At 47.0% G+C, this 23,440-nt stretch overlaps 1 protein-coding gene and 1 pseudogene across 1 annotated transcript in view; both read left to right on the top strand.

Annotated features, from left to right (window-relative positions):
- The window catches only part of LOC119511011, a 51,598-nt pseudogene extending 34,358 nt beyond the window's left edge, over positions 1-17,240 (top strand).
- Positions 17,241-21,583: 4,343 nt separating this feature from the next.
- Positions 21,584-23,440, top strand: part of LOC119511000 (lysyl oxidase homolog 2-like) — a 33,251-nt gene continuing 31,394 nt past the window's right edge. Inside the window, exon 1 of the mRNA XM_037805466.1 lies at positions 21,584-21,610. Coding sequence (XP_037661394.1) covers positions 21,584-21,610 — 27 coding nt within the window. The remainder of the gene's footprint in view (positions 21,611-23,440) is intronic.

Genomic DNA, 23,440 nt, shown 5'->3' with positions numbered 1-23,440 from the left:
TATTTGTGAATTTTCTAAGTCTCTGATGGTTATTGACTTCTAATTGTATTCCATTGTGGTCAGAGAATGTGCTTTGAATAATTTCAATCTTTTTAAATTTATTGAGGCTTGTTTTATGTCCCAGCATATGATCTATTCTGGAGAAAGTTCCGTGAGCACTAGAAAAGTATGTGTATCCTGGTGATTTGGGATGTAATGTCCTGTATATGTCTGTTAAATCTAATTCATTTATCAGATTGTTTAGGTTTTCAATTTCCTTATTGGTCTTCTGTCTGGTTGATCTATCTATAGGAGAGAGTGATGTGTTGAAGTCTCCCACAATTATTGTGGAAACATCAATTGCTTCCTTTAGTTTTGCCAGTGTTTCTCTCATGTATTTTGTGGCACCTTGGTTGGGTGCATAGACATTTACGATTGTTATTTCTTCTTGCTGAATTGCCCCTTTTATTAGTATGTAGTGGCCTTCTTTGTCTCTCAAAACATCCTGCATTTGAAGTCTATTTGTCTGAGATTAATATTGCTACACCTGCTTTCTTTTGGCTGTAGCTTGCATGAAATATTTTTTTCCATCCTTTCACTTTCAGTTTCTTTGTGTCCCTGTGTCTAAGATGGGTCTCTTGTATGCAACATATTGATGGTTCATTTTTTTTGATCCATTCTGCGAATCTATATCTTTTAATGGGGTGTTTAAATTCCATTTACATTCAACGTTATAACCGTGAAGGCATTTCTTGAATCAGCCATCTTATCCTTTGGTTTATGTTTGTCATATTTTTCTCCTCTGTCTATTAATATCCTTTATTGTACCCATACCGAATCTCTTTAGTACTGGACCTTTCTCCAAGTCTCTCTGTCCTGTCTTTGTTTCTCTGTCTGTAGGGCTCCCTTTAGTATCTCCAGTAGGGCAGGTCTCTTGTTAGCAAATTCTCTCAGCATTTGTTTGTTTGTGAAAAATGTAAGCTCTACCTCAAATTTGAAGGAGAGGTTTGCTGGATAAAGTATTCTTGGCTGGAAATTTTTCTCACTCAGAATTTTAAATATATCGTGCCCCTGCCTTCTCGCCGCCATGGTGGCTGCTGAGTAGTCACTACTTAGTCTTATGCTGTTTCCTTTGTATGTGGTGAATTGCTTTTCTCTTGCTGCTTTCAGAACTTGCTCCTTCTCTTCTGTGTTTGATAGTGTGATCAGTATATGTCTCGGAGTGGGTTTATTTGGATTTATTCTATTTGGAGTTCGCTGAGCATTTATGATTTGTGTATTTATGTTGTTTAGAAGATTTGGGAAGTTTTCCCCAACAATTTCTTTGAATACTCTTCCTAGACCTTTACCCTTTTCTTCCCCTTCTGGGACACCAATGAGTCTTATATTTGGATGTTTCATATTATCTATCATATCCCTGAGGTCCATTTCGATTTTTTCAATTTTTTTCCCCATTCTTTCTTTTATGCTTTCATTTTCCATTCTGTCATCTTCCAGGTCACTGATTCGTTGTTCAACTTCCTCTACTCTTGTACTATGAGTGTCCAGAATCTTTTTTTTTTTTTTGTCTTTTTTCTCATTAATTTTTATTCTTTATTAATTTCTTCTATTTTCTTTGTGTTTATTTTTTTTTTATTTTTTTAATCATCATTTTATTGAGATATATTCACATACCACGCAGTCATACAAAACAAATTGTACTTTCGATTGTTTACAGTACCATTACATAGTTGTACATTAATCACCTAAATCAATCCCTGACCCCTTCATTAGCACACACACAAAAATAACAAGAATAATAATTAGAGTGAAAAAGAGCAATTGAAGTAAAAAAGAACACTGGGTACCTTTGTCTGTTTGTTTGCTTCCCCTACTTTTCTACACATCCATCCATAAACTAGAAAAAGTGGAGTTTGGTCCTTATGGCATTCCCAATCCCACTGTCACCCCTCATAAGCTACATTTTTATACAACTGTCTTCGAGATTCATGGGTTCTGGGTTGTAGTTTAATAGTTTCAGGTATCCACCACCAGCTACCCCAATTCTTTAGAACCTAAAAAAGGTTGTCTAAAGTGTGCGTAAGAGTGCCCACCAGAGTGATCTCTCGGCTCATTTTGGAATCTCTCTGCCACTGAAGCTTATTTTCATTTCCTTTCACATCCCCCTTTTTGGTCAAGAAGATGTTCTCCATCCCACGATGCCGGGTCTACATTCCTCCCTGGGAGTCATATTCCACGTTGCCAGGGAGATTCACTTCCCTGGGTTGTCTGATCCCACGTAGGGGGGAGGGCAGTGATTTCACCTTTCAAGTTGGCTTAGCCAGAGAGAGAGGGCCACATCTGAGCAACAAAGAGGCATTCAGGAGGAGACTCTTAGGCACAAATACAGGGAGGCCTAGCCTCTCCTTTGCAGCAACCGTCTTCCCAAGGGTAAAACTTATGGTAGAGGGCTCAACCCATCAAACCACCAGTCCCCTATGTCTGTGGTCATGTTAGCAACCATGGAGGTGGGGTAGGCGAATACCCCTGCATTCACCACAGGCTCCCCAAGGGGGCACTACACCTTTTTTTTTTTTTCCTTGTTTGTCTTTTTTCATTTTTTTTTTTTTTTAACTTTCCCTTCTTTTTTAAATCAACTGTATGAAAAAAAAAGTTAAAAAGAAACAAACATACAATAAAAGAACATTTCAAAGAGACCATAACAAGGGAGTAAGAAAAAGACAACTAACCTAAGATAACTGCTTAACTTCCAACATGTTCCTACTTTTACCCCAAGAAAGTTACATAATATAGCAACATTTCAGTGAACTTGTTCCTACTACATCCATCAGAAATTAACAGACCATAGTCATTTCTGGGCATCCCCAGAACGTTAAATAGCTTATCTGTTCTTCTTGGATTATTGTTACCCCTTCCTTAATTGCTCTCTACTGCTAGTTCCCCTACATTCTACATTATAAACCATTTGGTTTACATTTTAAAAAGTTCACATTAGTGGTAGCATATAATATTTCTCTTTTTGTGCCTGGCTTATTTCGCTCAGCATTATGTCTTCAAGGTTCATCCATGTTGTCATAAGTTTCACGAGATCGTTCCTTCTTACTGCCGCGTAGTATTCCATCGTGTGTATATACCACATTTTATTTATCCACTCATCTGTTGAAGGACATTTGGGTTGTTTCCATCTCTTGGCAATTGTGAATAATGCTGCTATGAACATTGGCGTGCAGATATCTGTTCGTGTCACTGCTTTCCGATCTTCCGGGTATATACCGAGAAGTGCAATCGCTGGATCGAATGGTAGCTTTATATCTAGTTTTCTAAGGAACTGCCAGACTGACTTCCAGAGTGGCTGAACCATTATACAGTCCCACCAACAGTGAATAAGAGTTCCAATTTCTCCACATCCCCCCCAGCATTTGTAGTTTCCTGTTTGTTTAATGGCAGCCATTCTAACCGGTGTTAGATGGTATCTCATTGTGGTCTTAATTTGCATCTCTCTAATAGCTAGTGAAGCTGAACATTTTTTCATGTGTTTCTTGGCCATTTGTATTTCCTCTTCAGAGAACTGTCTTTTCATATCTTTTGCCCATTTTATAATTGGGCTGTCTGTACTATTGTCATTGAGTTGTAGGATTTCTTTGTATATGCAAGATATCAGTCTTTTGTCAGATACATGGTTTCCAAAAATTTTTTCCATTGAGTTGGCTGCCTCTTTACCTTTTGAGAAATTCCTTTGAGGTGCAGAAACTTCTAAGCTTGAGGAGTTCCCATTTATCTATTTTCTCTTTTGTTGCTTGTGCTTTGGGTGTAAAGTCTAGGAAGTGGCCTCCTAATACAAGGTCTTGAAGATGTTTTCCTACAGTATCTTCTAGGAGTTTAATGGTACTTTCTTTATATTGAGATCTTTGGTCCATTTTGAGTTAATTTTGTGTAGGGGGTGAGGTAGGGGTCCTCTTTCATTCTTTTTGGATATGGATATCCAACTCTCCCAGCCCCATTTGTTGAAAGACCATTATGGCTCAGTTCGGTGACTTTGGGGGCCTTATCAAAGATCAGTCGGCCATAGATCTGAGGGTCTATCTCTGAATTCTCAATTCGATTCCATTGATCTATATGTCTATCTTTGTGCCAGTACCATGCTGTTTTTGGCAACTGTGGCTTTATAATAAGCTTCAAAGTCAGGGAGTGTAAGTCCTCCCACTTGGTTTTTCTTTTTAGAGTGTCTTTAGCAATTCGAGGCATCTTCCCTTTCCAAATAAATTTGATAACTAGCTTTTCCAAGTCTGCAAAGTAGGTTGTTGGAAATTTTGTTGGGATTGCATGAATCTGTAGATGAGTTTGGGTAGAATTGACATCTTAATGACATTTAGTCCTTCCTATCCATGAACATGGAATATTTTTCCATCTTTTAAGGTCCCCTTCTATTTCTTTTAGTAGATGTTATGTAGTTTTCTTTGTATAGGTCTTTTACATCTTTGGTTAAGTTTATTCCTAGGTACTTGATTTTTTTAGTTGCTATTGAAAATGGTATCTTTTTCTTGAGTGTCTCTTCAGTTTGTTCATTTCTAGCATATAGAAACATTACTGACTTATGTGCATTAACCTTGTATCCCGCTACTTTGCTAAATTTGTTTATTAGCTCTAGTAGCTTGTATCGTTCGATTTCTCAGGGTTTTCTAGATATAAGATCATATCATCTGGCAAACAATGACAGTTTTACTTCTTCTTTTCCAATTTGGATGCCTTTTATTTCTTTGTCTTGCCGGATTGCCCTGGCTAGCACTTCCAGCACAATGTTGAATAACAGTGGTGACAGCGGGCATCCTTGTCTTGTTCCTGATCTTAGAGGGAAGGCTTTCAGTCTCTCACCATTGAGTACTATGCTGGCTGTGGGTTTTTCATATATGCTCTTTATCATGTTGAGGAAGTTTCCTTCAATTCCTACCTTTTGAAGTGTTTTTATCAAAAAGGGATGTTGGATTTTGTCAAATGCTTTTTCAGCATCTATTGAGATGATCAATTGATTTTTCCCTTTCGAGTTTTTAATGTGTTGTAATACATTGATTGTTTTTTCTTATGTTGAACCATCCTTGCATGCCTGGAATGAACCCCACTTGGTCATGGTGTATGATTTTTTAATGTGTCTTTGGATTCGATTGCAAGTATTTTGTTGAGGATTTTTGCATCTATATTCATTAGGGAGATTGGCCGGTAGTTTTCCTTTTTTGTAGCATCTTTGCCTGGTTTTGGTATTAGATTGATGTTAGCTTCATAAAATGAGTTAGGTAGTGTTCCATTTTTTTTCAATGTTTTGAAAGAGTTTGAGTAAGATTGGTGTCAGTTCTTTCTGGAAAGTTTGGTAGAATTCCCCTGTGAAGCCATCTGGCCCTGGGCATTATTTGTGGGAAGATTTTTGATGACTGATTGGATCTCTTTGCTTGTGATGGGTTGGTTGAGGTCTTCTATTTCTTCTCTGGTCAGTCTAGGTTGTTCATATGTTTCCAGGAAATTGTCCATTTCTTCTACATTATCCAGTTTGTTGCCATACAGTTGTTCATAATATCCTCTTATAATTTTTTTAATTTCTTCAGGATCTGCAGTTATGTCACCTTTTTCATTCATTATTTTGTTTATATGGGTCTTCTCTCTTTTTGATTTTGTCAGTCTAGCTAGGGGCTTGTCAATCTTGTTGATCTTCTCAAAGAACCAACTTTTGGTGATATTTATCCTTTCTATTGTTTTTTTGTTCTCTATGTCATTTATTTCTGCTTTAATCCTTGTACTTCTTTTCTTGTACTTGGTTTAGGATTGGTTTGCTGTTCATTTTCTAGCTTCTTCAGTTGATCCATTAGTTCTTGATTTTGGCTCTTCTTCCTTTTTAATATATGCGTTTAGTGCTATAAATTTCCCCCTTAGCACTGCTTTTGCTGCATCCCATGGTTTTGGTATGTTGTGTTTCCTCATTTCATTCGTCTCTATATATTTAGCAATTTCTCTTGCTATTTCTTCTTTAACCCACTGATTGTTTAGGAGTGTGTCTGTTTAACCTCCAGGTATTTGTGAATTTTCTAAGTCTCTGATGGTTATTGACTTCTAATTGTATTCCATTGTGGTCAGAGAATGTGCTTTGAATAATTTTCCAATCTTTTTAAATTTATTGAGGCTTGTTTTATGTCCCAGCATATGATCTATTCTGGAGAAAGTTCTGTGAGCACTAGAAAAGTATGTGTTATCCTGGTGATTTGGGATGTAATGTTCTGTATGTGTCTGTTAAATCTAATTCATTTATCAGATTGTTTAGGTTTTTCAATTTCCTTATTGGTCTTCTGTCTGGTTGATCTATCTATAGGAGAGAGTGATGTGTTGAAGGTCTCCCACAATTATTGTGGAAACATCAATTGCTTCCTTTAGTTCTTGCCAGTGTTTCTCTCATGTATTTTGTTGGCACCTTGGTTGGGTGCATAGGACATTTACGATTGTTATTTCTTCTTGCTGAATTGCCCCTTTTATTAGTATGTAGTGGCCTTCTTGTCTCTCAAACATCCCTGCATTTGAAGTCTATTTTATCTGAGATTAATAGTTGCTACACCTGCTTTCTTTTGGCTGTAGCTTGCATGAAATCTTTTTTCCATCCTTTCACTTTCAGTTTCTTTGTGTCCCTGTGTCTAAGATGAGTCTCTTGTATGCAACATATTGATGGTTCATTTTTTTTGATCCATTCTGCGAATCTATATCTTTTAATTGGGGAGTTTAATCCATTTACATTCCAACGTTAAAACCGTGAAGGCATTTCTCTGAATCGGCCATCGTTATCCTTTGGATTATGTTTGCCATATTTTTCCCTCTCTCTATTAATATCCTTTATTGTACCCATACCGAACTCTTTAGTACTGAACCTTTCTCCAGGTCTCTCTGTCCTGTCTTTGTTCTCTGTCTGTAGGGCTCCCTTTAGTATCTCCAGTAGGGCCGGTCTCTTGTTAGCAAATTCTCTCAGCATTTCTTTGTCTGTGAAAAATTTAAGCTCTCCCTCAAATTTGAAGGAGAGCTTTGCTGGATAAAGTATTCTTGGCTGGAAATTCCTCTCACTCAGAATTTTAAATATATCGTTGCCACTGCCTTTCGCCTCCATGGTGGCTGCTGAGTAGTCACTACTTAGTCTTATGCTGTTTCCTTTGTATGTGGTGAATTGCTTTTCTCTTGCTGCTTTCAGAACTTGCTCCTTCTCTTCTATGTTTGACAGTGTTGATCAGTATATGTCTCGGAGTGGGTTTTTTTGGATTATTTATTCTATTTGGAGTTCGCTGAGCATTTATGATTTTGTGTATTTATGTTGTTTAGAAGATTTGGAAGTTTCCCCAACAATTTCTTTGAATACTCTTCCTAGACCTTTACCCTTTTCTTCCCCTTCTGGGACACCAATGAGTCTTATATTTGGACGTTTCAATATCTATCACTATCCCTGAGGTCCATTTCGAGTTTTCAATTTTTTTTCCCCATTCTTTCTTTTATGCTTTCATTTTCCATTCTGTCATCTTCCAGGTCACTGATTCGTGTTCAACTTCCTCTAGTCTTGTACTATGAGTGTCCAGAATCTTTTTAATTTGGTCAACAGTTTCTTTAATTTCCATAAGATCATCCATTTTTTTATTTAGTCTTGCAATGTCTTCTTTATGCTCTTCTAGGGTCTTCTTGATTTCCTTCATATCCGTACTATGGTCTCATTGTTCATCTTTAGTTCTTTGAGTAGCTGCTCTAGGTGCTGTGTCTCTTCTGGCCTTTTGATTTGGGTGACTTGGGCTTGGGTTATCCATATCGTCTGGTTTTTTCATATGCTTTATAATTTTCTGTTGTTTTGGCCTCGTGGCATTTGCTGAACTTGATAGGGTTCTTTTAGGGTTTGTAGACCAGTTGAAGTCCTTATCTCTAATTTATCAGATCTACAGCTTCGTGGAGTACACTTTCTCTAACTAACCAGCAGGTGGCGTCCACGAGCCACCTGTTCTCCACAAGACTCACTCCCCCTGCTTAGCCTTTTTGGTGAGTGGGGGAGTGAGTCTTGTGGGGCCCAATTGGTGTCCCAAGCTTGCGTGTGTGAGTTGGTGTTGCCTGCCTGTATGTGGGGCGTTGTTTCTGGGCAGCGGGGAGGGGGGGTGTGGCCCTAACAATCAAATCTCCCTAATGATCCTAGAGTTTTAAAGCTGCTAGCAATAGTCTAATCCTTCAGTTCAGTCCTGCCCACAGTTTGTCTCTGCCACTGACCCACAAGTCTTTGGTATTGGCGTATGGCTCCTGAGACTTGCAAGTGGGCCCCTCTTCCAGGCTGTGCACCCCGGGTCCTCTGTTGAGGGATGACTGTGCTATGTCACAGGTGAGTGCCGTCCCCCCAGGGCAGTTTCTGGGCTGCTGGGCTGTGTTGGGAGGCTCCCAGTCTGCTCAAATGATGGCTGAATGGGGCTCTGTTAATTCACACTGCTCCCCCTTTCCCAGCTCTGGACATTCAGCTGAGGTTGCAGGGAAGGCTAATGTCCCACGCCCAGTTTTGTGGTGTGTGCCTGTTATTTGAAGCACTTCGTCACACTGGGTTGTCTGGGGCAGCTCTGGGCTATGGGGCTGGCGATGGGCAGGAGTTGTTTCCTGTCCACCAGGATGATGGCTTGTGAGCGGACACCCCCCTTTTCTTGGGAAGTTGTGTTGTTTAGTGAATTTTCTCAGCCACTGGATTATTGCCTTTTGTCTCAGAGCTCTCTTAGTTCTGCTCTTGACTTGACGTGCCCAAATTTCAATTCTTTGAAGCTTTCTGTATTGAGCTTCTTAGAGTAATTGTTTTAGAAAAAAGCAAAAAGGATTAAAAAAAAAAAAACAGGCCCTCCTCAGAGATCTAATGGGTTATTGAAATGCTAATAGACAAAGCAACCAGGGCCATTAAGGAAAGGTGCACAGGGCAGAGAGATCAGCTTTGCTTCGGGATTTGCATATGCGCCTCAAGGCCTGATCTCCGCCCTTCCCCTTTCTGTGTTCACCAGAACTCCAAAAATCCTCTGCCTTTTATTTTGGAGTTTTTCGTGTTGTTTTTTTTCCTATGCCTGTCTCCTCTCTGCTGGGCTGGCTGCTCTCAGAGGTCTCTGGTTGTCTGGTCTCAGTCTATCTATGGTTGGAGTTTGAATCAGTAGAATGAGTTTCCGATTAAGAGCAGCCACTGCCATTCTCCCTTCTCCTTCCCGGAGCTGACAGCCCCTCCTTCCCCCGGGACTGAGCCTGGCAGGGAGGGCGCAAGGGTCCCCTGGCGCAAAAACTTACAGATTCGCTGATCTCAGCAGTTCCACGTTTTCATGAGTGTTGTATGAAGTATGCCCAAAGACAGATTGCTCTGTGGTGTCCAGTCCACGCAGTTCCTGGCTTTTTACCTACTTTCCTGGAGGATAACTAAAACATACAGCTCACCAGTCTGCCATCTTGCCCCGCCTCCCAGAATCTTTTTAATTTGGTCAACAGTTTCTTTAATTTCCAGAAGATCATCCATTTTTTTATTTAGTCTTGCAATGTCTTCTTTATGCTCTTCTAGGGTCTTCTTGATTTCCTTTGTATCCCGTACTATGGTCTCATTGTTCATGTTTAGTTCTTTGAGTAGCTGCTCTAGGTGCTGTGTCTCTTCTGGTCTTTTGATTTGGGTTCTTGGGCTTGGGTTATCCATATCGTCTGGTTTTTTCATATGCTTTATAATTTTCTGTTGTTTTTGGCCTCGTGGCATTTGCTGAACTTGACTAGGGTTCCTTTTAGGATTTGTAGACCAATTGAACTCCTTATCACTAATTTATCAAGATCTACAGCTTCGTGGAGTACACTTTCTCTAACTAACCAGCAGGGTGGCGTCCACGAGCCACCTGTTCTCCACAAGCCAGTTCTCCCCAGCTTAGCCTTTTTGGTGAGTGGGGGAGTGAGTCTTGTGGGGTTCCAATTGGTTTACCAAGCTTGCGTGTGTACTTGGTGTTGCCTGCCCTGTATATGGGGCGTGTTTATGGGGCAGTCAGGAGGGGGGAGTGGCTCTAACAATCAAATCTCCCTGGTGATTCCCTAGAGTTTTAAAGCTGCTGCAATAGTCTAATCCTTCAGTGCAGTCCTGCCACAGTTTGTCTCTGCCACTGACCCACAAGTCCTTGGTATTGGCGTATGGCTCCTGAGACTTGCAAGTGGACCCCTTCTCTTCCAGGCCGTGCACCCCCGGGTCCTCTGTTGAGGGATGACTGTGCTATGTCACAAGTGAGTGCCATCCCCCCAGGGCAGTTCTGGGCTGCTGGGCTGTGTAGGGAGGCTCCCAGTCTGCTGAAATGATGGCTGAATGGGGCTTTGTTAATTCACACTGCTCTACCTTCCCAACTCTGGGACAATCAGCTGAGGTTGCAGGGAAGGCTAATGTCCACGCCCAGTTTTGTGGTGTGTGCCTGTTATTTGAACGCACTTCCGTCACACTGGGTTGTCTGGGGCAGTTCTGGGCTATGGGGCTGGCGATGGGCAGGAGTGTTTCCTGTCCACCAGGATGATGGCTGTGAGCGGACACCCCCCTTTTCTTGGGAAGTTGTGGTGTTTAGTGAATTTTCTCAGCCACTGGATTATTGCGTTTTGTCTCAGAGCTCTCCTAGTTCTGCTCTGACTTGACCTGCCCAAATAGTAAGTCTTTGAAGCTTTCTGTATTGGGCTTCTTAGAGTAATTGTTTTAGAAAAAGAAAAAAGGATTAAAAAAAAAAAAAAAAATGAGCCCCCCTCAGAGATCTAATGGGTTATTGAAATGCTAAGAGACAAAGCAACCAGGGCCATCAAGGAAAGGTCCACAGGGCAGAGAGATCAGCTTTTCTTCGGGATTTGCATATGCGCCTCAGGGCCCTTCCCCTTTCTATGTTCACCAGAACTCCAAAATCCTCCGCTTTTATTTTGGAGTTTTTCGTTTGTTGTTTTTCTTTTTCTATGCCTGTCTCCTCTCTGCTGGGCTGGCTGCTCTCAGATTCTCATGGTGTCTGGTCTCAGTCTATCTATGGTTGGAGTTTGGATCAGTAGAATGAGTTTCCGATAAGGGCTGCCACTGCAGTTCTCCCTTCTCCTTCCAGGAGCTGACAGCCCCCTCCTCCCACGGGACTGAGCCTGGCAGGGAGGGGCGCGGGTCCCCTGGCCGCAAAAACTTACAGATTTCGCTTATCTCAGCAGTTCCACGTTTTCATGAGTGTTGTATGAAGTATGCCCAAAGTCAGATTGCTCTGTGGTGTCCAGTCCACGCAGTTCCTGGCTTCTACCTACTTTCCTGGAGGAGTAACTAAAAATACAGCTCACCAGTCTCCTCCTACCACTTCTTAAACTTTTATAAAAAGACTTGAAACTTTGATTTTTATTTAGTCTGGAGAAGTGCCCTAAGTAGAAATGGGTTGTGAGTCCCACAGTACAGTTAATGAGGGTCCCTGTTTATTAAAAATAAGAGCTTAATTTATTGAGCTTATTGTATGCGAGGCACTGTGCTATTCATCTTACCTCCCTAATACCCTCAGCACCCCGTGAATTACACAATCTTATTCCCGTTTGTCTGACTCCAGCACCCATTCTCTTAAGCACCATGTTCCCAGCATCCGCTTCTCCCCTTCCCTCATGCTCTCGTTCCCAGTCCTCTCGCTCCCGGTCACTCCTTTGGACCCTGTTGTTCTAGGCCCTCCCAGGGGTAAGGCGCCAGCTAGGCAGTTGCTTGAACAACAGTGGTAGCTCCAGAAACTGACCTTGCAGGCCCTCTCTCTCCCAGGCACTACCAAAGCATGGAGGTGTTCACCTACTACGGCCTGCTTGAACCTCAATGGCACCAAGGTGGCAGAGGGCCACAAGGCAGCTTCTGCCTGGAGGACACGGAATGTGAAGGAGGTATCCTGCGGCCAGGGATGGGGGTGGGAGCTGGTTACCGGCTCAAGTGTAGAGAGAAGGATCTCTAAGGTCCTTCATGGCCATGGCTTGGGGCTGGGGGATGTGGGTAAGACCCAGTTAATAAGGCACCCGCATCCCCCAGGGTTGAACTGGGAGGTTCCACACAGTCTCCAGGGTTAAGTTCCAAACCCTCTAGCCTGACACCCATACCCTACACGGTCTGGGCTGCCACAAACCTTTCTTCTATAAATAACAAACGCCAATTGACCTGTACCCTACCTGACTCTTACCCTTCGAGTCCAAGCTCAGGAGACCCCTAGACTCTCTCGGGACTCCCCCAGGCAGAGGCAGCACCCGGCTCTCACCCTGCTCCCCCTAGCTCAAGCCATAGCAGCACTGGAATGACCTGTTTGCACATCTGTGTCCTGACACGTACTGTGGGCCTCTCCCGCAGACACGCTGGTTCCGCTTGGTCTAGCCAGTGCCTAGAAGAGTGCCCCAAAATGATAGCCACTCGGCTGGTCATTCACTGACGTGGCCACAAAATCAAACAGCAAATGGTTTTTTGAGCACCTACCATGTGCCAGACAACACACTGACTCAGTCAGGGTCACAGAGAGAAATCAGACATGAGCCATACCCCAGAGGAGGGAGACAACACCCACATTAAGCGAAATAATTGACACAGAACTTGCCCGGATAAGTATGCAATTAATTCCCAGGCTAATGGCACAGGCTTAAGTGCTGGGATTTCCCAGAAAGGCCAGCGTGGACCAGGGTGGTCAGGGAAGGCTTCATGGAGGAGGGGGACTTGACGTGGGCCAGAAGGGAGGCGTGTGATATGGGCAGGGATGAAGTGGAGAGATTCCATTTGAAGGAGAGCAGATCAGAAACCCACCCGGGGCAGGAATGGGACACCAAGCCCAGGAGAAGCCAAAATGGGGAGGAGGGATGCTGTGAACACGGGGTCGGGGACCAGCACACACATGGCAGGACTGTCAGGCCCTTTGTGAGAAAGTGGTGGTATAAAGGGCAGAGGAAAGGGCTTTGCACAGAGGGGCCATGGGTGGTTGGTGACAGGGCTTGCCTTCTGCCCCGCCCCCACAGACATCCAGAAGAATTACGAGTGTGCCAACCTTCGGCGAGCAGGGCATCACCATGGGCTGCTGGGACGTTGTACCGCCACGACATCGACTGCCAGTGGGTCGACATCACCGACGTGCCTCCTGGATTGTACCTGTTCCAGGTGAGGGGAGGGGGAAGGTGGGGGAATGGTGGAGTCCAGGCCAGCGGAAGTGCCGGATCCTCCCCCAAAGGCCATAAAGGATCAGTCAGGGAACCTGAGTGTGTGAGGGCCTGGGGGGGGTGTGAGAAATAGGGAGTGGGGACCAGAGATGCCTAAGACTTTCACATTCATTTCAGTTAACACCTGGTGTTTGCAAATCAAAATGCATCTGCAAGCCAGGTTGGTCCTCCGGCCAGGGATTGTCCCACGACTCTGAGGCAACTCACACCTTTTACTCGGCTACATTCTCATCCCAACCCCAGTTTCTTCCAGTGCCCTCACTCTGCCTTGGGTCTGTGCGGTCAAGGTTGAAAGCAATGATGAGCCATGCACCAAGTGTCCGTGACTTACCTCTCGCAGAAATATTTGCCTCATAAAGGAGGATCTGTGAGAGGGTGATCTTTGCTTCAAAGAATCGAATCTATAACAGTGGAATATCAAACACCAGAGACAGCCTATCCAAGTGTTTATTTTTGTGGATGCTTCCCACGGGCTCCACATACTCTGCTGGGGCTGAAGGCCAGGCCTGGGGAGCAAACTCGCCTCCCCACCTTCCCACAACAGCCGCTAGATCCTTCCAGGGCACGAAACTGGTGGGAGCTGAACTGAAGGGAGACAAGGGGCTATGTATTCTCTGTGTCCTTCTGGCGCACGAGTGAGATTCTGCCTGCCAGTGGCTCCGTTTTGCCCTCTTATTCTCTCCCACATCCCTGCTCATCTTGCTTTCAAGCTGGCCCAGTTGGGTGGCCAAGTGGATGACCAGAAACATGTCATTCTGCCTTGAAAGCTTTCCCGAGGGGGGACTCAGACAGCTCAGGGCTGGTCCCTGGTCCACCAGGCAGCAGCTGCAGAGAAATGACCACAGACAGACTTTGAAAGATTTCCTGGGCAATTTCAGAGGCTGGAAATGAGACAGCCAAGCCCTTTTCCACCCACAGCCCAGAACCACAGACCTGGAGAGGCCCAAAGAGCAGTGTGCACTTTATTTAAAAAATGAATATCTGTGCCTATGAACATGTATTCAGTGCGTGATGGCTCGTGTTTGAGGTTTGCATCACTTTGATGGGCGAATATGCACAATCGTGTATTCTGTCAAGTGCCAGCTGTTTAATGATGTATTGAATATTTATATGATGTGCCAGGCACTGCCTGAGCCCCACAACGTGTTCTCCTTTAATCTTCCATTTAAAATGGCATTACTCATGTCCTTATTTTCTAGCCAATCAAACCAGGCCACATCAACTCTAGATTGTGTTCTTGACCCCTAAACTGTACAATCAGCAAATTAACTCATTAGGGGCATGTTAATGCCTCTGATTAATCTAAAATTATATTTCCCTTGAGATAGACACAGCCCTTTAGATGTGTGGAAAGCCCTGGCCTGGAAATCCCCTGGTGCCTGTCCCTTCCCATGTGAACCCAACCCCCCTACCTTCATTACGGAGGATTGAGCCTGGCCAAGGAGGAAGTGGCACTCAAAGCAGAGAGGGCCTGGTGAGCAATGTCTCAGAGGCAGGGCTGAATTTGTTACTGGGCTCCTGGTGACCCTTTTTAAATCCTCTTTCTCGTTCCTGGATTCACAGCAGATTTTTCTTCTGAGAAACCAAAGCAATTTTCTTCAGAGCCTCATGAGAATTAGGACCATAAGAGTTGATTGGCATCGTGGAGGCCATCTTTCAGCCCCCACCCCAAAATGGGCCAAGGCTGGCCCTGATAGCCCTGACGCAATTCCTCATTGTGCCATGACCCTGTGGCTGCACTGCCGGGCAGCCTGGGATGGGGCCCCGCAGTGGCACGGCCATCCACACCACTCAGGGAGGCAGAGCCTCGTGTGCAAGTGCCTTCAGGAGACCTCTGGGTGGGAAGTTTGTTTGCCTTGTGCTGTGTGCCATGCACGGGCAGGGGATCGCCAGGGTCATTGGGTAGAAAAGAGATCAAAGAAAAGGAACGGCTACCCTAGAGCAGTTCACTTATCTTCGTGGCTGAATTGCAGGGGACAAATGGGACAGAGCCCCTCAGATCAGGACCCCAAAATGGCCCTCACTGGGCCAGGAAACAGGACCAGGGGTTCTGCTGGCCTCAGTTTCCCACAACATATCTTTGGGCAGGTCCAGCCTGGCCTGCCTATCTGAAGGAAAAGTCCTGTAGGCCACTAAACCTAAAGAACATTCCATAATCAGCAGCTCGTGCTTGCTTGGAGGGAAGGCCGGTCATTGTGTCCTCCACACCGTGGTCCACAGCCCCAGTTACAGCTTTTGTCTCTTCACCCCCTCTCCTCCCTCCCCTTTCTCTTTTCTTCCACGTTTCCTCACCCCAAATCTCCTCTCATCAGGCCCCTCACAGAAACCCCTCTCACAGTGATGACCCCGTCTGCTCCTGCTCCTTTGGCCATGACCTTCTAGTTGGGGAGAGGAGGAGGAAGGGTGGTGCAAGGGGGTCTAGTCTCCACAGCAGTCCAGAGCCCCAGGGGCCTAGAGTGGCAGAGCAGGAAGGGGACTTGGAGATCACACGGTCCAGCCCATCCTATCTCAGAGGAAGCACCAAGGCCCAGAGAGAGGGCGAAGCCTGTCCAGTGTCACACGGTGGGGACAGGCATCCAGGCTCCCGACCCCCCAGGCAGCCCTTCCTGTCTTTCACACTGCCGGCTGTTGTCCCCACCCATCTCTAGCACCTCCCAGCCACAAGCTCCTTTCTAGCTCTCTTCCACATCTTCCCCAGACCCCAACTCTTGCCTCTCTACCACCTTCAAGCTTCCTGGAGCACCCAAGAGAGGGTAACCCCCCTTTTTAAAGCCTACTCTTGGCAGGGCATGTGTGTGGATTACACTGAGACAGACCAGAGATACACAGAGGTCTCACCCCTGCAGGCCATGCTCCTATCTGCCTCCCCCAAGGGACTTTCCTGGGAACCACAGGCTCCCGCTGGCCCACCCTGCCCTTGGATTACAGCATCTGCCATGCCCCCTCTCACGATTCCACTGGCTCTGGAGGCCGGGCTGCTGTCGCAGAGACCCTGGGCCCGGGGAGGACAGCTGAGGAGGACGTCAGCAGGCCCTCTGACTTGACTCTTCCCCAGGTTGTCATCAACCCCAACTACGAGGTTGCGGAATCTGATTACACCAACAACATCATGAAGTGCAGGACCCGCTACGATGGCCACCGCATCTGGATGTACAACTGCCACATAGGTAAGGCCCTGGGTCCTGCTGGGGGAGCTCCTCCAGCCTCCTCAGGCCTACAGCCCCCTCCCCACAGCCCACCCTCCAGCAACAGGCAAGAGATGCCCAACTTTCTCAAGGAACCAGAGGCAACCTCAAAATTTGGGTAAAGAACTTGGGGAATGGAGCCAGCACCACATTTCCACATGCAGGAAGGAAGCCGTAGATAGAAAAGGCCTGGATGGAGACTGAGTTCTCACTCCCAGCTCTGGCCAGGAAAGAGGGCAGAACCGAATCAGGCCAGCCCTGTGCAGACCCCAAAGCTACTTCAGGGCTGGAGCTGAGGCCACCAACTCATGATGCTTGTGACCTCAAAAATGTGGGCATCAGCATTTGTGGGCTCCGTGTGTCAGGTATTACTCTGTCGAGAACTGGAGGTTAGTGAACCATTGTTACTTCTAGTTTCTAATAAGGAAACATTTTCCTTGGATTATATGACTTGGGGGACAAAAGGGACAGCAGAGCTTTCCTGGGAAAGCTCTGCAGGAAAAGTGATGGGTCTCACTCTTGGTGAAGGTCAAAATACAAGTACTACATTCATTCACTCATTCATTCATTCACTCGGCTTCTACAGAGCACCTGTTATGTGCCCAGTCCTAGAGCTCCCAGTCCTTGCCCTAGTCCCAGAGGAAGCCCCCTGGAGATTGGGGGCTGAGAGCTCCCTGGAGCCAATTGCTCTGGCTTGGGCCAAGTTTGCCAAACTCTCTTTCCCTGATTCCCACCCTTTAGGTGGTTCCTTCAGTGAAGAGACTGAAAAGAAGTTTGAACACTTCAGTGGACTCATAACTAACCAGCTCTCCAAGCGTTAAGGAAGCAGATGTGGCCACCTCCTGTCTTTGGGCCATGCCACATCTTTCCTGGAATTTTCCCTCAAAACTGCCACACTTCCTGCCTTCCTCTCCACTCCTCGCCATGCTCTCCGTTCAGCCCAGCCCTCCTCCCCTTCTCAACCCCCTGCAGGAGGGAGGGGATGCTCCTGACATTTGCTGGATGCTGCTGCCTGACGTCTGGAGCCTGGGAAGGCCCGTGGGGGCCAGGGCGAGGGCTGGGCCTGGGGCTCATCCACTGGGCCGTGGGGGCAGCGCCACACCGCGCCAAGAGCCAGACTTGTCCAGGACCTCAGGTGCACAGGTTCAGCCCTTGACTCCGGTTGTCATCAGCTTGTCCTGTCCAAGCCACAGTCCATCCAAGTCTGACCCCACCCAGTTCACCACAGATCATGTCTATGGGACCATTTTCTTCTCAGTTTATATGTGGGCAAATTTGGGCTCATCAACCCAGAAGTGGTCAGGCTGAATCCCATTTCTCTCCTCTTTTCCAGCAAACTTGAATATGTAGACCTTTCTTCCAACTCAACAAACTGCCTCTACTCTAGTCTATTATATTCACATATATAAAGAACACTGCCACCTTTCCGATTAGGTGAGGTCAGTGTTGGTGCTTCTGCCCCACCCCTCTTTTTCAAAGATACCATTATTATTATATTTTCACAGACTCTGAAATACAAAGTAATTTAGTGGCATTTAATATTGGGCATCCAGGCCTTTGAAAGAACAGCTCCAAAGAAAACCCACCCACCTGTGTGTCTCACCTTTTTGTTGTTCCAATTCTGTGGGTAACTGATTCAGTGGTGCTATAACCAGGGTCCTGGGTGATGAGGACACTCCCCAGACGCCATGTACCATCACCAACACTTAAATGTACTTGAAACGTCAAATGAAAGATTTATGATATGCATCTTGTGTTTCATTTGCGCCACACCACCCAGCCCCTGAGCAGCTGGGTTTCTTTTTTTAGTCAGCAACCGAAGGTTCAGCTCAAATCCACCAGCTTAAGGTTCCGCCCCTGCAGAGATGGGTTCCTAATGCCCTTCCAGTCCTGTGGCCGCAGAAGGCCTTGTTCAGTACAGACCACAAAAGGGAGCAGCTCCTGCCTTCTGAGAGTCTAAGGACATCAGAGAAAAACAGCAGAAATACAATGGCAATAACTTTCCTTGAACTGCTGTTGTGTTTATGGAAATTTGTTGGGGGTGGACGGGGACAATAGCATGTGAGGACCAGATGGACATCTACATTTAAGCAGTCACTAGATTCCCCAAGGACAGTGCTGGACCTTGCCTCTAAGGAAGCCGTGGTGACACAGAATATGTGTGTCAGCAGAGCAGGGGCTCAGAGGTCTTCAGGCAGTGGCAGGGCCAGAGCAGCCATTCTCTCACCCTGATACCAGAGTACACACTTGTGTCAAGAGCATGCCAGGGCCCCAAAATCAGAGGGGTCCACATGACCCCAAAGCACCAGAGTCACCTTGGCATTAGGTCTGCCCATACTCGAAGGGACCCTGCCCAGGAGGCAAACTCAGCACGCATTTCACATTCACCTCTAGGCTCTGTTCCCACTGATTTCTGCAAGGAGCCCTTCTGTCACCTGCACCAGACAATAACAGGACCAGCCCTTGGCACTGCCATTAGCCCCCAGCTCCTCTAGCACAGGATGGAAAGTTGGGGAACCCAACCAGCTGGGGGAGACTGGCAGGTATCACAGAACAGGGGCAACCTCACCCTAATACCTGTACAATGACACACTCTAGGCCCAGCTGGGATCCTCCAGGCCCAGCTCCTTGGGTGCCCAATTTCCAGCAGGCCCAGGCCTAACAAGGGAGATTGGACAGCACCCCCTAGTGTCCACAGCAGACCATCACATTTTGAAGCATTCACATTATAACAAGTTTTATTTTTTCTCAACCTCTCCAACTAGACCAAACTAAAGCCCACCACACCCACAGAAGCTCCCAGCACAGGGCAGCTCTGGCATCTGTACAGGTTTTCTGTTGGGGCACCAGGCCTAGGGCCTGGGTGGGGAGCCAGGCCTGCCGGGGACCTCAGGGGTGGCAGCTTCTCCGCCCCAGCCGCTCTTTCTTTCGGTGTTGGAGCCCCAGGGCCCGGGCCACCAGCCTCCGGGCCACCGCTGTGTTTGTCTGTGGTCTCTCCTTCGCCAGATGCAGGAGCTCTAAAAGGAAAGCACAGCATTGTGCACCTAATTAACAGCACTGAATGGAATATTTGAATGCGGTTAAAAGGGAAAATTTTAGGTTGAATAGTGTTACTAGAATACAATTTAAAAAAAAAAATCCATAGGACTGTACACAAACAGTGAACTCCAAAGCAAACTATGGACTATACTTAATCATACAATTATAAAGATTTCTTTCATCAATAGCAACAAATGTACCACACTAATGCAAGGCATTAACTAGGTGGGATATGGGAACTCTGTATTTTATGCATGATTTTTCTGTAAACCCACGTCTCTAATAAAACAATTTAAAAAATAAAAATAATAAAATGAAGCTTAAAAAAAAAAAAAAAAAAGGCCCACAGGGTGAGGACTCACCCAAGGCTCCGCTGCCTCTGAGCCCAGCTTTAATTCTGCATCTGAGGCTCCGCTCAGCCCACAGGTGCCAGATGCTAGTGAAGGGGGCTCCCTTGGAGGCTCCAGGCCTCACCTGACCTGGGCCCCTGGGGTCCTGACCCAATCCTCTCACCTCGCTGCACCCTGTTTCTCCTTCTGTAAAATGGGGGTGAGCAGGTGTTAACCCTGTCCACCTCCCAGCTCTACATGGAGAGCTCCTTGGGAGGAAACTCACATCAGCATGGGACATCTGGAACTCTCTAACCTACAGACAGGGTATTTTTTGTCCCCCAGAAGCCAGGGACAAAGCAACATTAGCATCCACGAGTGCATGGCTGCCCTCAGCAGGCCTCTTCCCACCTGGTTTGCCAGTCAGCCACAGAAACCTGGCCTCTGAGAGCCTCTTCCCTGCTCTCTAAAAGGATAAGAGGACAGGGGAAGGAACTAACATTTCATTTGGCACCTCTGTGTGCCCATCACCATTCTAGGCAAGTCTCCTAGTATTTCACTCAATCCTCCAGGCTATTCTTTATGATCTGGTTATTTTACAGATCAAGAAACCACTCGCAGACGTTAAATGACTTGTTCAAGGTCAACTTAAATAAGTGGCAGAGCCAGGATCACATCCCAGGCTGACCCCAAAGGCCAAGCTCTTTCTATTGCAGATCCGGTTTCCATGGGCCTACGCAGCAAGACCAAGCATCTCCCTAACAACACCCACAAGAGGGTGCGAGTGCTGTGGCAACCCCCCAAAACAGAGCGGCTGTCAGTTACCACCCTGTGATGGGACCCTCACTCCCTAGGCACCCCCCAGTCCTTGGGAATGGGAGGAACGCAGCCCCTCCAGCTGAAGCCCAGGGGTCCTAAAGAGCAGAGAAATGAAGAAGTGGGGAATGAGTCGGAAGGTGAAGACCCCACCCTGCCCAAACTCGCACACACACCCTTCTCACCCAGAAACACATGGCTTCCTTACTTGGCTTCTGCAAGGCTTTGAGCTTTGACTGCTTGGTTCCTTGTGTGAGGGGCCGGATCTTGAGCACTGAGAAATCTCTAGTCAGGGCTTCTGCAGCTATGGAGAGAAAACAGATCTGGAGACATCCTCAGACTCCTGGATGAAGCACCTCTGGCCCCAGGGGCACATGTATCACCCAAACTGATGCTACCCATCAGTGCAGCCCATTCAAGGCTCAGGGACGGGGCTGCTCTGACTCCACTCTGTTGGACAAGAGACAACTGCCACACCCAGCCCTTGCCCTCCAGAGCCCCGCAGGCCTGGGGAGGGATGCCTGCACTCTCAGACGGAAAACTGCGCAGAACCCAGCTTCCCCACACTCCCGCTGCTGATGGGGGCTGCCCAGCCAGGCTACAATTCTGACTTCAGGAGAGGCAGGCTCCCTGCCTTCCAGTAAAGCCCAGGATCTTACACCACTCAAGAGCCTCCCAGGGGACCTGCCCTCACCGCCCTGAGTTACACTACGCAGTGAAGCCTTCAGGACCATGGAGCACTTTTACAGCACACGGCAAGAGAGACAGAAGGGGTTTCAGGTCCAAAACACCCACTGTTTCACACACGAGTTAACAGGCCAGGGCTTGACAAGTCCACACAGTTTATGGCAGAGCTAAGGGGACAGCCAGGGACCCACCCCTAGCCCAGTGCTCACCAGCTGGCCTCCTGGCCTTCTCTCCCTCCTTTTCTGCAGGCTCCCTCTCCAGGCCTGAGCCTCCACCCCACTGCTCCCTAAACGCCAGCCCCCCTCCGTGAAACCTCACGCTCTCCTGAGGACTGGGCCCCCACCAGCCATGGCTGCTCCCGTGTACGGGGCCATGGTGTGACAAGCCCAGCCAAGTGTGTGGATGGGAGGGTACTATTCATAAAACACAAAAAATGGCAGTGGTGTGACAGGGGCAATGGACCCTGGCAGCTCAGGAAAGTGGCTGAGGGGAGAAGGAACATAAGTTATAGTTAGGAGACCTGGGTGGTATCCCCAGCTTCCGTTCTGAGAGGTTCTATAACCTTGAACAGACCATTGATATTTTGGGAATCTCAGACCCCTCAGTAAAATGGAAGTAATTTCAGTGAAAGCTGACTCAGAATGCATTAGCTTGCGCATATGAAATTGCCAGTATTTGCATGCTTTTGACCTATAAAAAACAGCCATTTCCTATGATTTTTTAATATGTGGAAGTACCTAGGCCATGACAAGTGCTTAGCAAATGTCACCTGAATCTGAAATCCTGAAATTGAAGGCACTAACATGAATATGAAAGGCTAAGGATTTATTACTGTGAGCTTCCTGGGACAAGGCCCACTCTGCTCCCTCTCGGATTTCGGGATTGGGCTGGTGGGAGCAGAACCCCAGGAGCCTGCCTGGTCAGCTTAACCTGCACCCTGGAGATGGGCAATCTCCCCCAGGGAAACCAAGCCTCCCCGGACTCCAAGGGTCCTTCCCCTCTCAAGGGTGGTCAGAGAAAGGGCTGAGCCCACAGTGCAAGCCCCATTACCTGACTCCAGGCAGGGAAAGATGCCGAGTGCGTGAGTGTCATCCACCCACTGAATCTTGAAACCCTTCTCCCTGTGCCAGGGGAGAGGAGACAGAGTGGTTATGAAAGCAAATGATCAAAGGCCTTTCCTCTTAGAATCCTGGGAGGTGGGAAGTTCCCTTCTACCTCCAGGCTTCAAACACTACAAGCCCAGGACAAGTTCTGGTCTCTTGTGGAGGAGACAACCAGTTGCAGTGCAGCAGTTTCTCTGAAGACCGTACAATTAGCTTCAGAAAGACAAATGTCACCCGCGTTAATCTGTCAGGTGTGTCCCTGACTCCAAGAACTGAAGCAGCCAGGACTCGAAGGGTTCTTACAGCCCAGTGCCCAGGATGAAGAAGGTTCCCACAGGCACTGTCCCAGCCAGGCCAAGGGCGTGGGCTCCAAGGCCTGAGATGACAGGGTTTATAGGGTGAGGGTGGGGGACGTGGCAGGACCTAAATAAAGTGTAGCAATGTTACTGTTCCCAGTGAACCTTTAATTCTACAGCTCAGGAAGGCACCACCAACTCCATGGCCTGTGAAAGGCAAAAGCAGTTCTGGGCCTCCCATTCAGCTCCTTTGGGGGCATTGCCCACCCCAGCTGAGGCATCACCAGTGTCCCCAGTCCAGCCACACCTTCAGGGACAGAGAGCAGAACTTCTCAGGTGCCACCCAGCTGGCCTGTCAGCTTTTCTCCCTCAGGCTCAGGGAGGGTAAGGGAAGGCTATTTGGAAGCAAAGAATCAGAAAAGAGGGCCAAGAAGAAAGGGATTTTAAAAAAACTAAGCAAGAAAAGAGAAGGGGAATCAGAGAAAGAAGAAAAAAGGAAGAAAAAAAAAAAGGAGAAAAGACGAGGAATTTGGAGAAATGGAGAAGGAAAGCCTTTTCTCTCATTATATCCCAACTGGTTCCCATTTCCACCCCGACTCACCCTACTGGGTTGTTCAAGCCCAGCTCACCCCAGAAAACATTCCTGCAGAGACGGGCCTCGGTCTGCTGGGATGCAGAGCAAGGGCAGGTGAGGGGGCTGCCAGCTGCCCCGCGAGCCTGATGGAGGGAACCCCTGGTCCTGGCAGGCATGAGCACACATGGGACAGGGATCACAGCTCTGCGCCAGCAGACCAGCTCTGGGGCCT

This window comes from Choloepus didactylus, chromosome 2 (assembly GCF_015220235.1).
Source record: "Choloepus didactylus isolate mChoDid1 chromosome 2, mChoDid1.pri, whole genome shotgun sequence".
NCBI lineage: Eukaryota > Metazoa > Chordata > Mammalia > Pilosa > Megalonychidae > Choloepus > Choloepus didactylus.
This window is presented reverse-complemented; position numbering and strand designations above follow the sequence as displayed.